Source organism: Pelodiscus sinensis, chromosome 8, assembly GCF_052426305.1.
Source record: "Pelodiscus sinensis isolate ZL-2025 chromosome 8, ASM5242630v1, whole genome shotgun sequence".
NCBI lineage: Eukaryota > Metazoa > Chordata > Testudines > Trionychidae > Pelodiscus > Pelodiscus sinensis.
Genome location: NC_143059.1, coordinates 31946342 through 31961319, shown reverse-complemented (window position 1 = coordinate 31961319; position 14978 = coordinate 31946342). Strand labels below are relative to the sequence as shown.

The 14978-nt window shown below is 46.3% G+C and overlaps 1 protein-coding gene across 1 annotated transcript in view; it reads left to right on the top strand.

Annotated features, from left to right (window-relative positions):
- The first annotated feature begins 7010 nt into the window (after window positions 1-7010).
- The window catches only part of DNAJB12 (DnaJ heat shock protein family (Hsp40) member B12), a 43873-nt gene continuing 35905 nt past the window's right edge, over window positions 7011-14978 (top strand). The window contains exon 1 of the mRNA XM_075935005.2: window positions 7011-7198. Within this exon, the coding sequence (XP_075791120.1) occupies window positions 7066-7198 (133 nt within the window). The 5' untranslated portion in view covers window positions 7011-7065. The remainder of the gene's footprint in view (window positions 7199-14978) is intronic.

Sequence of the window (14978 nt, the reverse complement as noted above, 5' to 3'; positions counted from 1 at the left end):
AGTAGAAGAGGTGGATGAGGCTTTTTTTAAACAACTAACAAAATCATCCAAAGACCAAGATTTGGTGGTGATGGGGGACTTCTACTATCCAGATATATATTGGGAAAATAACAGCGGGGCACAGACTATCCAATAAGTTCTTGGACTGCATTGGTGACAACTTTTTATTTCAGAAGGTTGAAAAAGCTTTCGGGGGAAGCTGTTCTAGATTTGATCTTAACAAATAGGGAGGAACTGGTTGAGAATTTGAAAGTGGAAGGCAGCTTGGGTGAAAGTGATCATGCAATCATAGACTTCACAATTCTAAGGAAAGGTAGAAGGGAAAACAGCAAAATAGAGACAATGGATTTCAGGAAGGTGGATTTTGGTAAGCTTAAAGAGCTGATAGGTAAGGTCCCATGGGAATCAAGACTGAGGGGAAAAACAACTGAGGAGAGTTGGCAGTTTTTCAAAGGCATGTTGTTTAGGGCCCAAAAACAAACTATTCTGCTGCATAGAAAAGATAGAAAATATGGCAAAAGACTGCATTGGCTTAACCACGAGAACTTGCATGATCTAAAAATAAAGGAGTCATATAAAAAATGGAAAGTAGGACAAATTACAAAGGATGAATATAGGCAAACAACACAGGAATGCAAGGGCAAGATTAGAAAGGCAAAGGCACAAAATGAGCTCAAACTAGCTACAGAAATAAAGGGAAACAAGAAGACTTTTTATAAATATATTAGAAGCAAGAGGAAGACCAAGGACAGGGTAGGCCCACTGCACAGTGAGGAGGGAGAAACAGTGACAAGAAACTTGGAAATGGCAGAGATGCTTGATGACTTCTTTGTTTCGGTCTTCACCAAGAAGTCTGATGTAGGAATGCCTAATATAGTGAATGCTAGTGGGAAGGGGGTAGGTTTAGAAGATAAAATAAAAAAAGAACAAGTTAAAAATCACTTAGAAAAGTTAGATGTCTGCAAGTAACCAGGCCCTGATGAAATGCATCCTAGAATACTCAAGGAGCTAATAGAGGAGGTATCTGAGCCTCTAGCTATCATCTTTGGAAAATCATGGGAGACAGGAGAGATTCCAGAAGACTGGAAAAGGGCAAATATAGCACCCATCTATAAAAAGGGAAATAAGAACAACCCAGGAAACTACAGACCAGTTAGTTTAACTTCTGTGCAAGGGAAGATGATAGAGCAAATAATTAAAGAAATCATCTGCAAACACTTGGAAAGTGGTAAGGTGATAGGGAACAGCCAGCATGGATTTGTAAAGAACAAATCAGGTCAAACCAATCTGATAGCTTTCTTTGATGGGATAACGAGTCTTGTGGATAAGGGAGAAGCGGTGGATGTGGTATACCTAGACTTTAGTAAGGCATTTGATACGGTCCCGCACGATATTCTTATCAATAAACTAGGCAAATACAACTTAGATGGGGCTACTATAAGGTGGGTGCATAACTGGCTGGATAACCGTACTCAGAGAGAAGTTATTAACGGTTCTCAATCCTGCTGGAAAGGTATAACAAGTGGGGTTCCGCAGGGGTCTGTTTTGGGACTGGCTCTGTTCAATATCTTCGTCAACGATTTAGATATTGGCACAGAAAGTATGCTTATTAAGTTTGCAGATGATACCAAGCTGGGAGGGTTTGCGACTGCTTTGGGGGATAGGGTCATAATTCAAAATGATCTGGACAAATTGGAGAAATGGTCTGAGGTAAACAGAATGAAGTTTAATAAAGATAAATGTAAAGTGCTCCACTTAGGAAGGAACAATCAGTTTCACACATACAGAATGGGAAGCGACTGTCTAGGAAGGAGTACGGCAGAAAGGGATCTAGAGGTTATAGTGAACCACAAACTAAATATGATTCAACAGTGTAATGCTGTTGCAAAAAAAGCAAACATGATTCTGGGATGCATTAACAGGTGTGTTGTGAACAAGACACAAGAAGTCATTCTTCCGCTCTACTCTGCGCTGGGTAGGCCTCAGTTGGAGTATTGTGTCCAGTTCTAGGCACCGCATTTCAAGAAAGATGTGGAGAAATTGGAGAGGGTCCAGAGAAGAGCAACAAGAATGATTAAAGATCTAGAGAACATGACCTATGAAGGAAGGCTGAAATAATTGGGTTTGTTTAGTTTAGAAAAGAGATGATTGAGGGGGGACATGATAGCAGTTTTCAGGTATCTAAAAGGGTGTCATGAGGAGGGAGAAAACTTGTTCATCTTGGCCTCTGAGGACAGAACAAGAAGCAATGGGCTTAAACTGCAGCAAGGGAGGTTTAGGTTGGACATAAGGAAAAAGTTCCTAACTGTCAGGGTGGTCAAACACTGGAATAAATTGCCCAGGGAGGTTGTAGAATCTCCATCTCTGGAAATATTTAAGAGTAGGTTAGATAAATGTCTATCAGGGATGGTCTAGACAGTACTTGGTCCTGCCATGAGGGCAGGGGACAGGACTCGATGACCTCTCGAGGTCCCTTCCAGTCCTAGTATTCTATGATTCTCTAAGGCTATGTCTATACTGCACAATTATTTTGGAATAAGCTATTCCAGAAGAAATACTCCCCTAATGTAGACACGCTACCTTGATTTAGAGCCCCAGGAAGTACTGGGGAGTAATTACTTTGAATGGCCTCAGGGAGGAGCTATTTTGAAATAGCAACAGTGAAGCGTCCACGCTACTGCTATTCTGAAATAGCTATTTTGAAAGAGGCATTATTCCTTGTGGAATGAGGTTTAAAAACACTGAAATATGCTGCCCATCATTTCAAAATGGGTGGGGCCAACTCCACGCCTCCAGAAAGGGCAGGGCCTCAGATGAAAGGGGTGGTTCTGGGCAGCCAGCCCTCAGTGCCACCCAGGCTTCAGTGTTATCCCCCGACCCTAGTGGCAATTTGAAGGGCCTGGAGCTCTGGCCACTACTGCTGCAGCAGTGGCAGTGGCAGCTGGGAGCCCAGGGCCCTTTTGAATTGCCATGTCCCTGGACGATTGCCCCCTTTGCTCTTGCCCAGCAGCAGTCCTGGGAACAAAACAAAGAACTGAAAAACAGGTTTGTCCCATAAACCTTCAGGGCCTGAGGTCACTGGCTATTCCACCTTACTGTTCCTTTGAAAGAGGTAGAGAGGAATAACACAAAGAGAGAAATGAAGAAAGTTTCATCATCATGCCTGCCACCCCCACCAACTCCTAGGATCTTGGTCCTTCATCCTGATGCTAAGAGATGTCCAGACCATACCAGGTCAGAGAAAGGGAGCCAAATGACATTGCCACCTGTACTGCTTCCTGCCAAATCCCAGACACCACCTGGAATGAAAGGGGATCATCCTGTACAGCAGCAGTTCCAGCTCATACCAACTAACTTCTCTTTTAGCCAAAAGGACAGTGAGGGCCATCCCTATAGGAGTACAGGGCCTGGAACAACTCCCCCCTAGTGTCCCAGGTGTGGCGCACTGGGCAACCCACCCTGTAGCAGGCCCTGCCTCTGTTTCAGCCCCACCCCATCCCGTCCACCTCTGCCACCTTCCAGTACACTGGCTTCACTGCAGCTGTGCAGGAGGGCAGAGGCAGAGCAAAGCTGGCTGCCAGGTTGCTCTGGCTCCCACCACCGCAGTGACAATATGAAGGGTGTGACTCCTGAAGCCACCCTGCACCTGGCTCCCAGGTAATTCCCCAGGCCTTACTCATAGGACAGTTGAGGCAGCCACTGCAGAGCCCCTCACAGCACAAGGCCTGGAGCATCCACCCCAAACCTTTTGCTAGGGATGGGACTGCTCTGAGGTTAGTTATTACAGGTAGTCCCCGAGTTACGCGGATCCGACTTATGTCGGATCTGCACTTACGAATGGGGCTTTTCTTGCCCCGGAACTCGCAGGCAGCGGGACCACCCAGACGCGCAGTGATCCTGCCACCACGTCCTCCGGGGCGAGAAAAGCTGCTCCGGGTGTCCCTGGTCTGCTGGGGGCGTCCCCAGCAGACCAGGGACACCCCGAGCAAAGCCGCAGAGGCGGTGTGGTCCCGCACCTCTGCGGCTTTGCTCGGGGAGTCCGTGGTCTGCTGGGGACCCCTCCCAGCAGACCAGGGACACCCCGAGCAGACCAGGAACACCCGGAGCAAAGCCTCGGAGGCGGCGGGGTCCTGCGCCTCTGTGGCTTTGCTCCGGGTCTCCCTGGTCTGCTGGGGAGGGGGGCGCAGCTAGTGCGCCCTCCCCCCAGCAGACCAGGCTTTTGCTGTGGACGCCTGGGGTACAGCAGCTGGGGTGCTGCCGGGTTGGTCCTGGGGGGACCTACCCAGCAGCGCCCCAGCTGTTCTGTCCCAGGCTCCAGATTCAGCCGCTGTTGAAACTGATCAGTGGCTGATTCCAGGAAGCTGGGGGCAGAGCAACTCTGCCTCGGGCTTCCTGTAGTCAGCCCCTGGTCAGTTTCAGCAGCAGCGGCTGAATCTGGAGCCAGTTCCGAGTTACGTACAAATTCAACTTAAGAACAAACCTATAGTCCCTATCTTGTACGTAACCCGGGGACTGCCTGTACTGTCTTGGATACAATCTAAGTGTTTTTCAACCTTTTTTTAATATAAAGTACTCCCTTTTCAAAAACAATTGTAAGTACCCCCAGTACCTACAGTTTTCAGACACACAATTTTTTTCTACTATTGCAACACATTTGTGTAAACAACTTAATCGTAGCTGGGAGGGCGATGAAATTTTTGGGTATAAAAAGAATAAAAATAATAAAGCGCTGTAAAACTTAAAACAAAAATTCAGTTTTCTCCAAATTTCAGTTGTGTTTACGTACCCCCCAGACTTCTCTCAAGTACCCCTAAGGATACTCGTACCACTGGTTGAGAAACACTGATCTAAGAGACTGTCATACAAGGGAGGTTTTCCTTCTAAAACTCTCTCCAGCTAAAGGGAAGGGGAATAAGCAATGTTGTTAAAATAAAAACCTTACTTAATGCTTTACATTTCAAATGTGTTCATTGTTTTTCTTCTTTCCTGTATCTTCAATAAAAGCTTAATGGGATTTCTTATGGTGTTTGCCATGGTACTAAGCAGGCTAAGGGCTCCGTATGCCAAATCTTATTTAACTGCATTAAATGTTGAACTGTAACTGGGCTATTTTAGCACCTTTGGCCTACATAGTCCATCTACATGAATACAACCAAACTCCTTAAACCTCTTGTCACCAGTGTGGAGCCTGTCTGCGTCATCAATGCTATTGCTGGCAGTGTGGGGCCTACAGGCCTCATCTTAAGCCTCCCATTCTAGCTCTTCTATAGAAATAAACAGAGTAGGCTGTATAGCCTGGGATTAGACTAGAGTGCAAAGTGCACCTGTTACAAATAACACATTCTTTATTTAGGCAGCTACTTAGAGTTAATTAATTGGTAAAGCAAACGTAAGAAACTTTGAGCCTTAGTAAATACAGATCAATATAATTGAAATAATAGAAAAATATATATACAAGAACAGTAAGGAGTTTTCTAAAGTGTGAATATTTAAAAGTCTTACATTGTGCCTACTTAAAAACATATGGAGACAATTAGATATAAACAGTGTCCTGGACTGGCTGCCTCATGTACCAGCTAGGGATGAGTTTGACAACCTTTTATATACCTTTTTCCATTCCACCCACATAGATCTTGGACCATATCTGATTAAATCTCAGTCCCTGCTCATATTTGGTAATCCAGAAGACCGATTTAAGGTATTCTGGTTAATCATAATTACATTTCCAACAATTAACCTAATCATTTGTGTCAATTCCATTCCCAATTACTCTGATTGTTAGTTCTTACTTCAAAAAGTCCATCATATAAGAACTGTAGGATGACCATACTGAGTCAGACCGAAGGTCCATCTAGCTCATTATTCTGTCCTTCAATAATGGTACCCTAGAGGGAATGTACATATGGAGATTCCTCCCCTGTCACCCATTCCCAGCTTCTGAAGCTAGGGACACCATTCCTACCCATCCTGGTTAACAGCCATTGATGGACCTAACCTCTTTATCTAGTTCATTTTTGACCCTCGTACAGTCTTGGCCTTCACAATAGCCTTATATTGCTAGATTATATTAACTTCAGGTCAAACATATAATTTCATAGCCTTCAGATGAGCTCATAATACTCATGACTCATGCTAGCTTATGTAAATTGATAATTTCTGCTAGGCCTCACTCTAAGGCCTTAATGCTTAAAGCCCTTAGTCAAGCCTATTTTAATACATATATTTTGGTTTTTCTTATTGTTGTTACTGCTTCAATAATTTTCAGTATTAGTTCTATACGTATGCTTAGCAGATAGATTATATTTTACTCAAAAGTATGAGGACCCTCCAAGATCAGGTTAGGAGTCAACAGCTGAGCAGTTATTGGACTTAATATACTACAGGTTTAACCTAAAAAATCTTGGATTCTGTGATCCGGCAACATCTGTGGTGGCAGGACCAGGGGACTTGCTGAAACAGAGAGCCCCAGCTGGGCAGATTCAGAAGAGCAGCTGTGTCTGGGCTGGCAGTGGGGAAGCACAGCCCCAGGGAGCCCAGAGCACAGCCCTGGACAGCGAAGATGGCAAGGAGTGCAGCCGCAGCTAGAGGCAGTAGGGCCAGGTGTGCAGCTCCAGCCAGGGTGGGTGAGATGGGGAGCGCAGCCCTGTGGTGGGAAACACAGCCTTGGTCAGAGCTGGCACAGGGGAGTCCCGGTCAGGCTGTCATTGGGGTGCTCAGCCTAGAGCCTAGCGCAGGGCTGTGTGGTCAGCAATGAGCCAACGCCCTGGAGGATGCAGCCCAGTTGGGGCTATTTTTCCACTCGAATGTGGCTAGTTGGCTATCGCAGTGGCCACTGCTTCAGAACTACTTGGACACCACGGGCCTGGGGGATGGCCTAGCTTAAGTGCATGCGCCGATATACCGGTCAATACGGTAACACCGCAGCTACTCCTGCCCACAAGGTAGCTCTAGTGATGTGGGTCTTCGGTAGCTCTGAGAGCTTCCGGCAGGGGTTTCTGCGCACGCGGTTGGTGACGCCATTGCCGCGCGCCGGCCCCTCCCCCCGTCTCGGCCACTGCCGCCGCCATGGAGTCCAACAGGGACGAGGCGGAGCGCTGTATTGCCATTGCCGTGGCCGCCATCAAGGCCAGCCAGCCTGAGAAGGCGCTGCGCTTCTTGGAGAAGGCCCAGCGCCTCTACCCCTCCCAGCGGGTCCGCGGTGAGTGGCGTCCGGGGCGCGGGGGAGCCGGGGCCTGCGGCACGAACGGCGGCGCGGGTGACCTCTCACCTGCACTGCGCCTGCGCACCGAGCCCCGCCGCGCTGGGGATCATGGGACGTGGAGTCCTCGCTTGCCCGGCAGGCAGGGTGGCGGGGGTTCTAGTGCGAGTCCGCTGTGGGTAGAACTCGGGTGTGGCCGCGGGGAGTCATGGGGGAGGTGGGCGGGGAGCAAGACCCCCCCTGTGCTGGGACAGGAGGCGGAACCCCGCACCACCGGGGCTCAATGGACTACAATTCCCATAGGGCCCCGCGCCGTCAGGCTGGGGGGTAATAGTCCCTCTACCAGCGAGACACAACCCCCCCGTGGAGCCCCCTGCCTGCTGAACCGCCCCCACAGACCCTACCGCTCCCTTGCCCCTGGGGAGCCCCCCAACGCTCAGTTTCCACCCCCCAACTCTTCCCCGCCCTGCTGCACCCACTCCGCCCATGGGCAGGCCGGCTCGTTCCCCCTCCCCCGCACTTCTGGAATTGCCGCTAAACCCTCGCTCCGTCTCCCACCTCAGCCTGCCGGGGAAAGGCCACGTTGTATAACGGGGTGGGGGGAGCCGCTGCCCTAGGCCTTTGCACCCAGGCATGGGGCAGCTGCTCCCCTGTAAGTAGTATTTCCTGCACACACTTTTGCTGCTCACTTTTGGGGTGATGTTTGGCAGTTAGAGGACAAGTTGTAACAGCCAGACTGAGCTTCTCAATCAGAAGAGGAGGAAACTGGCACACTATGGGGCCCTTTCCTCCCTTTACAGTGTTCTGAATATGTGAGTTTGCTATGGGCCTATGAACTGTGTAAACCTCTTCTAAAGCTGGTCAGTGAAATAACACCAGTTTTGGGTGTGTAGAAGTTCAAGTCTAGAACAGGTGATGTTACGGATAAAGGACACTCTCTGTTGAGATGGTTCAGACTTACTTAGGATGAGGGTGTCTGTGCTTAAGCTTAGTCCAGTTCTTAATGCAGTTTGAACCTCTCTACCCTGGCACTCTCTGGTCCGGCAACATCTGTGGTCTGGCATGATTTTAGTTAACTGGATATCCACTTACCATGGATATGGCTAAGTTTTCTGTTGTCCCATAAAATAAACTTACAGCCACCAGTGCTGGCTCTCAATGTTTTGTGCTGTTAATTAGCTCTGATTCACCCCTAAATGGGTTCTGAGAGCCCAGTAAGTAATGGAAGTGTTGGTAATGCTGTTAGACAACTTTGACCTGTGGTTTGGTGAATTCTCTGGTTCTGTCAGGTCCCCAGGGTGCCAGACTAGGGAGGTTCAACCGGTGGTGAAAAGACCCATAATATTTTTGCTAAAAGGCTAATTAATGCAGTTTGGAGAAGTATCAAGATAGAAACTTGATAAGCTTCTGAGTGAAACTGTGCCTGCAAAATTATTGGGTCTTACATATTGTGATGTCAGGTAGATTATATGTGGACATGTAGGTGTAGATATTGAGGATGTACCCCTAGTGAGGTGTTATTTGGCAACATATAGGTCTAGAGTTGCTCCCCATCAAGCTCTCACTTGATAGTTGGGTATTTAAATAATGAAACTTCCTGAAAATAAGTGCTAAGGAAAAAACTGAAAGGAAGGAAAGAGAAAGCAGAAATGGTATCATGTTATATAGAAGCTTCACTCAGGAATGGACTGTTCTCTGTTTTAGGAACAGGCAGTAGTGTAAATTATAAGGATGTCAAAAGTTGTTTAAAAAGATAACTATGTGACCGATAAAAATCTAGCAGTTACATGTATTGCTGACTCTTCAGTATTAAGCTTAGGTTTATATTGTGGAGCCCACAGTGAAGCCTTCCTGGGAGCCACATCCGTGTAACTTGCCACAGAGGAACAGGGCCGGCCAGGCCTACCATGGACAAGGCCCCGCCTGCAGTGAGGCCTGTGGGGCTTGAGCAGCCCCCTGACTGAGGTGGGGAGCTGCTCCAGCCTCTACCAGTTAAGTGGAACCCATAAGGGTGAGGTTTACCAGTTAGCCTTTTACATTCTCAGAAATTACTGGAAATTAAAACTCTAGACACTGAACTTCTGAAGGAGCTTGTCCTTTCTATTTTTACAGCTTTTTTACATAGGGAAAAAGCCCAGGATAATTACTGCAGAAAAACTATTACTGGGACTTAATAGCTATTACAGACTAGTTCCTTATGTATCTACTTTGGAAGTGGATTAACCAAATGCACAAAAAGACACTATTAGTGCAGAATAAGTATGCCCGCTCTGGGAGTTAGTGCAGAACAGCTATTGTACTTTAAATTCACACCTTAGCTATTTCTCAAAAACTTTCCTGTGATTTGCCCATGTAAACAAAGACCTAAATTACACATAGCTTACCATGCCAACAAAACACAATAAACTTGTAAACACTGCTTTTTTGATGGAGACAGCACAACCATGTTGAAAGTTTTGTCTGGCTTTATTTTATTTTTTTAAGTAATTCAGAACAAAAACTCCAACCTTTTAAAAATCCATCTGTCCTGCTATTGGTCCAGACTCCTCCCACCCCAGCACACATACAATTTAGAGGTTTTTGTGGTCTCTGGGGAGCTCATTTTCAGTGCTTCTCACCCCTCCCAAAAGTAGTTGACTAGGAAAGAAGCTAGTTAAATGAAAGGTTTGATAAAGTATTCCCTGCTCCTCCCCCAAATTGGAGGCATAATTACATTGGGAGTATGACTGAATACAGTCATGCTGAAATCTTTGGTAGGGTGGAGGAGGAAAAGTTGGCGATATTGGAACCTGTATCATAATTCGCATACATGGATAAACTGGAATCCAATTCCAGCATTACCAGGCCTTTCTTTCACTCAGTAAGGGTAGAGGCTTGGAATAAATTCTTAAGTCTAATGTACCTAGCTAATGTACAGTATGTACCTAGCTGATCAGATGTAGTTGCACTTGGCAGCTAGCTCAATCTGCCATAACCACTTGGCTATTTTAATGTGCTAGCTTGATCTGAGCTAGTGAGTTTGTCTGCCTGAGCTGGGTAGACACCTCCCAGGTGCTGGATAGGCATGTCCCAAGAAATAATGAAACACTGGAGAGACAGAGCCTACATATTTGTCCCTGTGAGTCTTCATGCCTTTGACGGCCCAAAGAGTCCCCATTTCACACCTACTTTACAACTTAACCTAAGGCCAAAGATGCTGTTAATTGACAATAGTGATAGATATGTAGCCGTGTTAGTCTGGTCTAGCTGAAACAAAAAACAGGACTATGTAGCACTTTAAAGACTAACAAGATAGTTTATTAGGTGATGAGCTTTTGTGGGCCAGACCCACTTCCTCAGATCAAATTGTGGAAGAAAATTGTTAATTACAAGAAAGAGTGAACCCTAGTCGACTCTTTAACTTTAGCTCAGCCTAGCTACCTCACTCAGGGGTATGAAATATTGACACCCTAGAGCAGAGGTTCCCAAACTTTTTGACACAGGGACCAGTAAATCCATTCACAAACTTTTGGAGGACCTGTATCATTTATTTGCATATTTGCATATTCATTAATCAAATGATGAATATTCAAATAAGTTGTTTCTGGTCCTCCCAAAGCCCCCAGTGCCAGCTTTAGCAAAGCTTTGGATATGGTCACCCACAATATTCTTGCCAGCAAGTTAAGGAATATGGATTGGATAAATGGACTGTAAAACAGACAGAAAGCCGGTTAGACCAGGGTTTCCCAAACTTTTTACTTTAGTTGGAACCCTTTTTTTTCCGTATTGTTTTTTGCAGCCCAAAAATATAAACACATAAAAAACAAACTGAGAAAATACCAGACATATAACATGTCTGGTATTTTCTTATTGGGTAAGTTTTATTATTACTAGATGTATCAGTTTGTAGTTTCGAACTGCCTGGGGGCGGGGGGGGAGAGGGAGAGGGGGAGAGAGAGAGGGGGGGGGGGAGGGAGTGTGTGTGTGTGTGTGTGTGTGTGTGTGTGGAGGCACAATAGAATCCCCAGGCCGGACTCACTCGTACTTTGCGGGTGGGGGGAGGGGGAAGCACCCCGAGATCCGCATATGGCCGGGTCAGTCCCGCTCCCCGCTAGCCGATTCACTCCCCCTGCTGCGCCTCCGGCCAGCCCCACTTCCCCCAATCCCCTCCCGGACAGCCAGTTCTCCCCCACTTCTCCTCCCAATCTCCCTTGGCCAGTCCTGCTGCCTGCGTCCAGCCCTGCTTCCGGCGGCTGCTTCTCTTCCCCCCCTTCCCCCCCATATCTTCCCTGGCCAGCTCCCTACCCCCAACCTCACACCCCCTGGCAGCCCTGCTTCCGCCAGCCCCCCAATTTCTCATGGACAGTCCCGATGCCCCAAGCAAGCCCTGCTTCCAGTGGCTGCTTCTCCCCTATTCCTCCTCCCAATCTCCCCCAGCCATCCCCTTGCCCAGCTCTGCTTCCGCCGGCTGCCCCTCCCCCAATCTCCCTGGCCCGCCCAGATTTCCCCATTCAGTGCTGCTTCTGATGGCTGGCTCTTCCCCCCGACCTCCCCTAGCTATGCCTCTGCCAGGAGCCGAAAGATCCAGCTGCAGCCTCCGCCCATGCCAGCCAAGGGCTTGGGGGACCTGGAGCCACAAAGGTACTCTGGGAGCCCAGAACACCCCAGCAGCCACGCTGAGGACCGGTACTTTTTTCCTGCAGCCCAGTAGCGGGCCCATAGTTTGGGAAACACTGTCCTAGAGTGCTGTGATTATGCCAAACTAATCTCTGGTGTGAAAAGGGAAGAATTTATTACTAACATGCCATGTAGTTCACTGACCATTGTGGGCTTAGAGAATCACAGAGGGGTTTGCATGCGGGAGAAGGTGAAATAAAAGCTTTGTTTTTTGCTACTAACTTTACAAACTTCCATTGCTTGCTTTCTCCTGGTATCTCCTTTGGCTGCGAGGTCATCACCCATTGTGATACTGTGGTCATGAAGATGCTAGCTAGATAATGTGTTCTGCATTATGATATCACTACAGGAATAAGGGGGAGAAACCTGGCTAGAGGGGGGGGAGGGGAAACAGGCTCACCCCACTTGCTCTCTCCAGTCTGCTGTGCTGAGATTCTATACAAAAGTCAACATGGTTTCTGTAAAGGGAAATCCTGTTTTACTAATCTGTTAGAGTTCTTTGAAGGGGTTAACAAACATGCGGACAAGGGGGATCCAGTAGATATAGTATACTTGGATTTTCAGAAAGCCTTTGACAAGGTCCCTCACCAAAGGCTCTTGTGTAAATTACATGGCCATGGGATAAGAGGGAAGGTCCTTTCTTGGATTGAGAACTGGTTAAAAGACAGGAAACAAAGGGTAGGAATAAATGGTAAAATTTCAGATTGGAGAGGGGTAACTAGCGGTGTACCCCAAGGGTCAGTCCTGGGACCAGTCCTTTTCAACTTATTCATAAATGATCTGGTGAAAGGGGTAAGCAGTGAGGTAGTAAAGTTTGCAGATGATACCAAACTGTTTAGGATAGTCAAGACAGAAGCAGACTGTGAGGGACTCCAAAAAGATCTCACCAAACTGAGTGATTGGGCAACAAAATGGCAAATGAAATTTAATGTGGATAAGTGTAAAGTAATGCACATCGTGAAAAATAACCCCAACTATACGTACAGTATGATGGGGGCTAATTTGGCTACGACAAATCAGGAAAGAGATCTTGGAGTTATCGTGGACAGTTCTCTGAAAACTTCCACACAGAGTGCAGCGGCGGTCAAAAAGGCAAATAGGATGCTAGGAATTATTAGGAAAGGGATAGAAAATAAGACCCAGAATATCTTACTGCCCCTGTATAAAACTATGATATGCCCACATCTTGAATACTGTGTACAGATGTGGTCTCCTCACCTCAAAAAGGATATTTTGGCCTTGGAAAGGGTTCAGAAAAGGGCAACTAAAATGATTAGGGGTTTGGAACGGGTCCCATATGAGGAGAGGTTAAAGCGACTGGGATTTTTCAGTTTAGAAAAGAGGAGACTGAGGGGGGATATGATAGAGGTCTATAAAATCATGAGTGGTGTGGAGAAGGCTGATAAAGAAAAGTTATTTATTAGTTCCCATAGTATAAGGACTAGAGGACACCAAATGAAATTAATGGGTAGCAGGTTTAAAACTAATAAAAGAAAGTTCTTCACGCAGCGTGTTGTCAACCTGTGGAACTCCTTGCCAGAGGAGGCTGTGAAGGCTAGGACTATAATAGAGTTTAAAGAGAAGCTGGATAAATTCATGGAGGTTAGGTCCATAAAAGGCTATTAGCCAGGGGATAAAATGGTGTCCTTGGCCTCTGTTTGTCAGAGGCTGGAGAGGGATGGCAGGAGACAAATCGCTTGATCATTGTCTTCGGTCCACCCTCTCTGGGGCACCTGGTGCTGGCCACTGTGGGTAGACAGGATACTGGGCTACATGGACCTTTGGTCTGACCCAGTACGGCCGTTCTTATGTTCTTATAAAGTCCTCTTTTTATCAAGGTCTGAGAATGCTATATACAAGTGATGGGCTATCCCCTAATGTCTCCCTTGAAAAATTGCAATAAATGTAATTACCTTTACTATTGTTTTTGATTTACAAAGCTGCAGAATTCCCTCCTTGAGCATATCCCCCAGAGTCCCTCTGTAACTATCTTTAGGACTTCTGCAAAGTCTATTAATTTCTACATTGTATGTGTGTGTATATGGAGGGGGGGGTGTTAGTATATTTTTTCAACAGCTCTTCCTTCTTACCTGCTTTATTTTGGAAGTTATTGTCTGGCCCATTGACCCAACTGGATTTGTTTAGCTATTTTGAATTGTGCAGCGTCCCAGATGTGTCTGCAAACTTTAGAAATAAATAGTAAACTGAAGCCTTTGACATTTAGTAAAAGTGACCAGGAAGTCAATTGTTAGGCAGGGGGTAATCAATTCTTTTATTGATAAACATTTATTGTCGCTTGTGTGAATTCCTGCTCTACATTTTTTAGACAGAACCAAAATTGGCTTTGATTTTTTTTCCAGCTGTTGTGGGGTGAGACGAAGCATGGAGGGTCATTTTGTTTTCAGAATTCTTTCACAATAGATGCTCTAGGCTTTTTGTGTGCCTCTCTCTGGCCTCCTCCCGAAACTGCAGATATGGTGAATAGGCTTGTTCTGTTTCTGACGTGATTTTTGCCTTAAGATTGATGTTTAACCTTTTTATCTAATTACCCAGGAAATAGTGTAATCTTTTTATGGAAAAACCCATCCTAGAAATTGAGAAGCTATATTCTGGCAAGAATGGATCCTCCTCAGAGATGTCTTGGCTTTCTTGAAGACTGTTGCTATGATGCTGATCAGGGAAACAGCTACTAAAGGGTGAATAAATACTAGCCTGCTCATCATGTGTGGGCATCCTTACCTACACCTGGACAGTGGTGGAAAAAGTACCCAAAAAACTTACTTGAGTAAAAGAACTGCTACTTTGGAAAAAAAATGTAATCAAGTAAAAGTCAAAGTATCCTTCTGGAAAACTACTTGAGTAAGAGTACAAATGTATCACATCTTAATTGTACTCAAGTATCCAGAAGTAAAAGGTAGCCATCCTATGGAAATCTATGGTTAACCACCCAAATTATAATAGGGCACCATTATTTGGCTCAGAAGCCACAAAAGTGAAAAGCAACCCTCCCAAAAAAAACCAAAAAACTCTCACTGATAAAGCCCCGAACTGAGGTACCTCATTCCCCTGGTGCTCCAGCCCCACGGCAGGGAGGCAGGGAGAACCAAGCTTTAGGGCTTCCAAC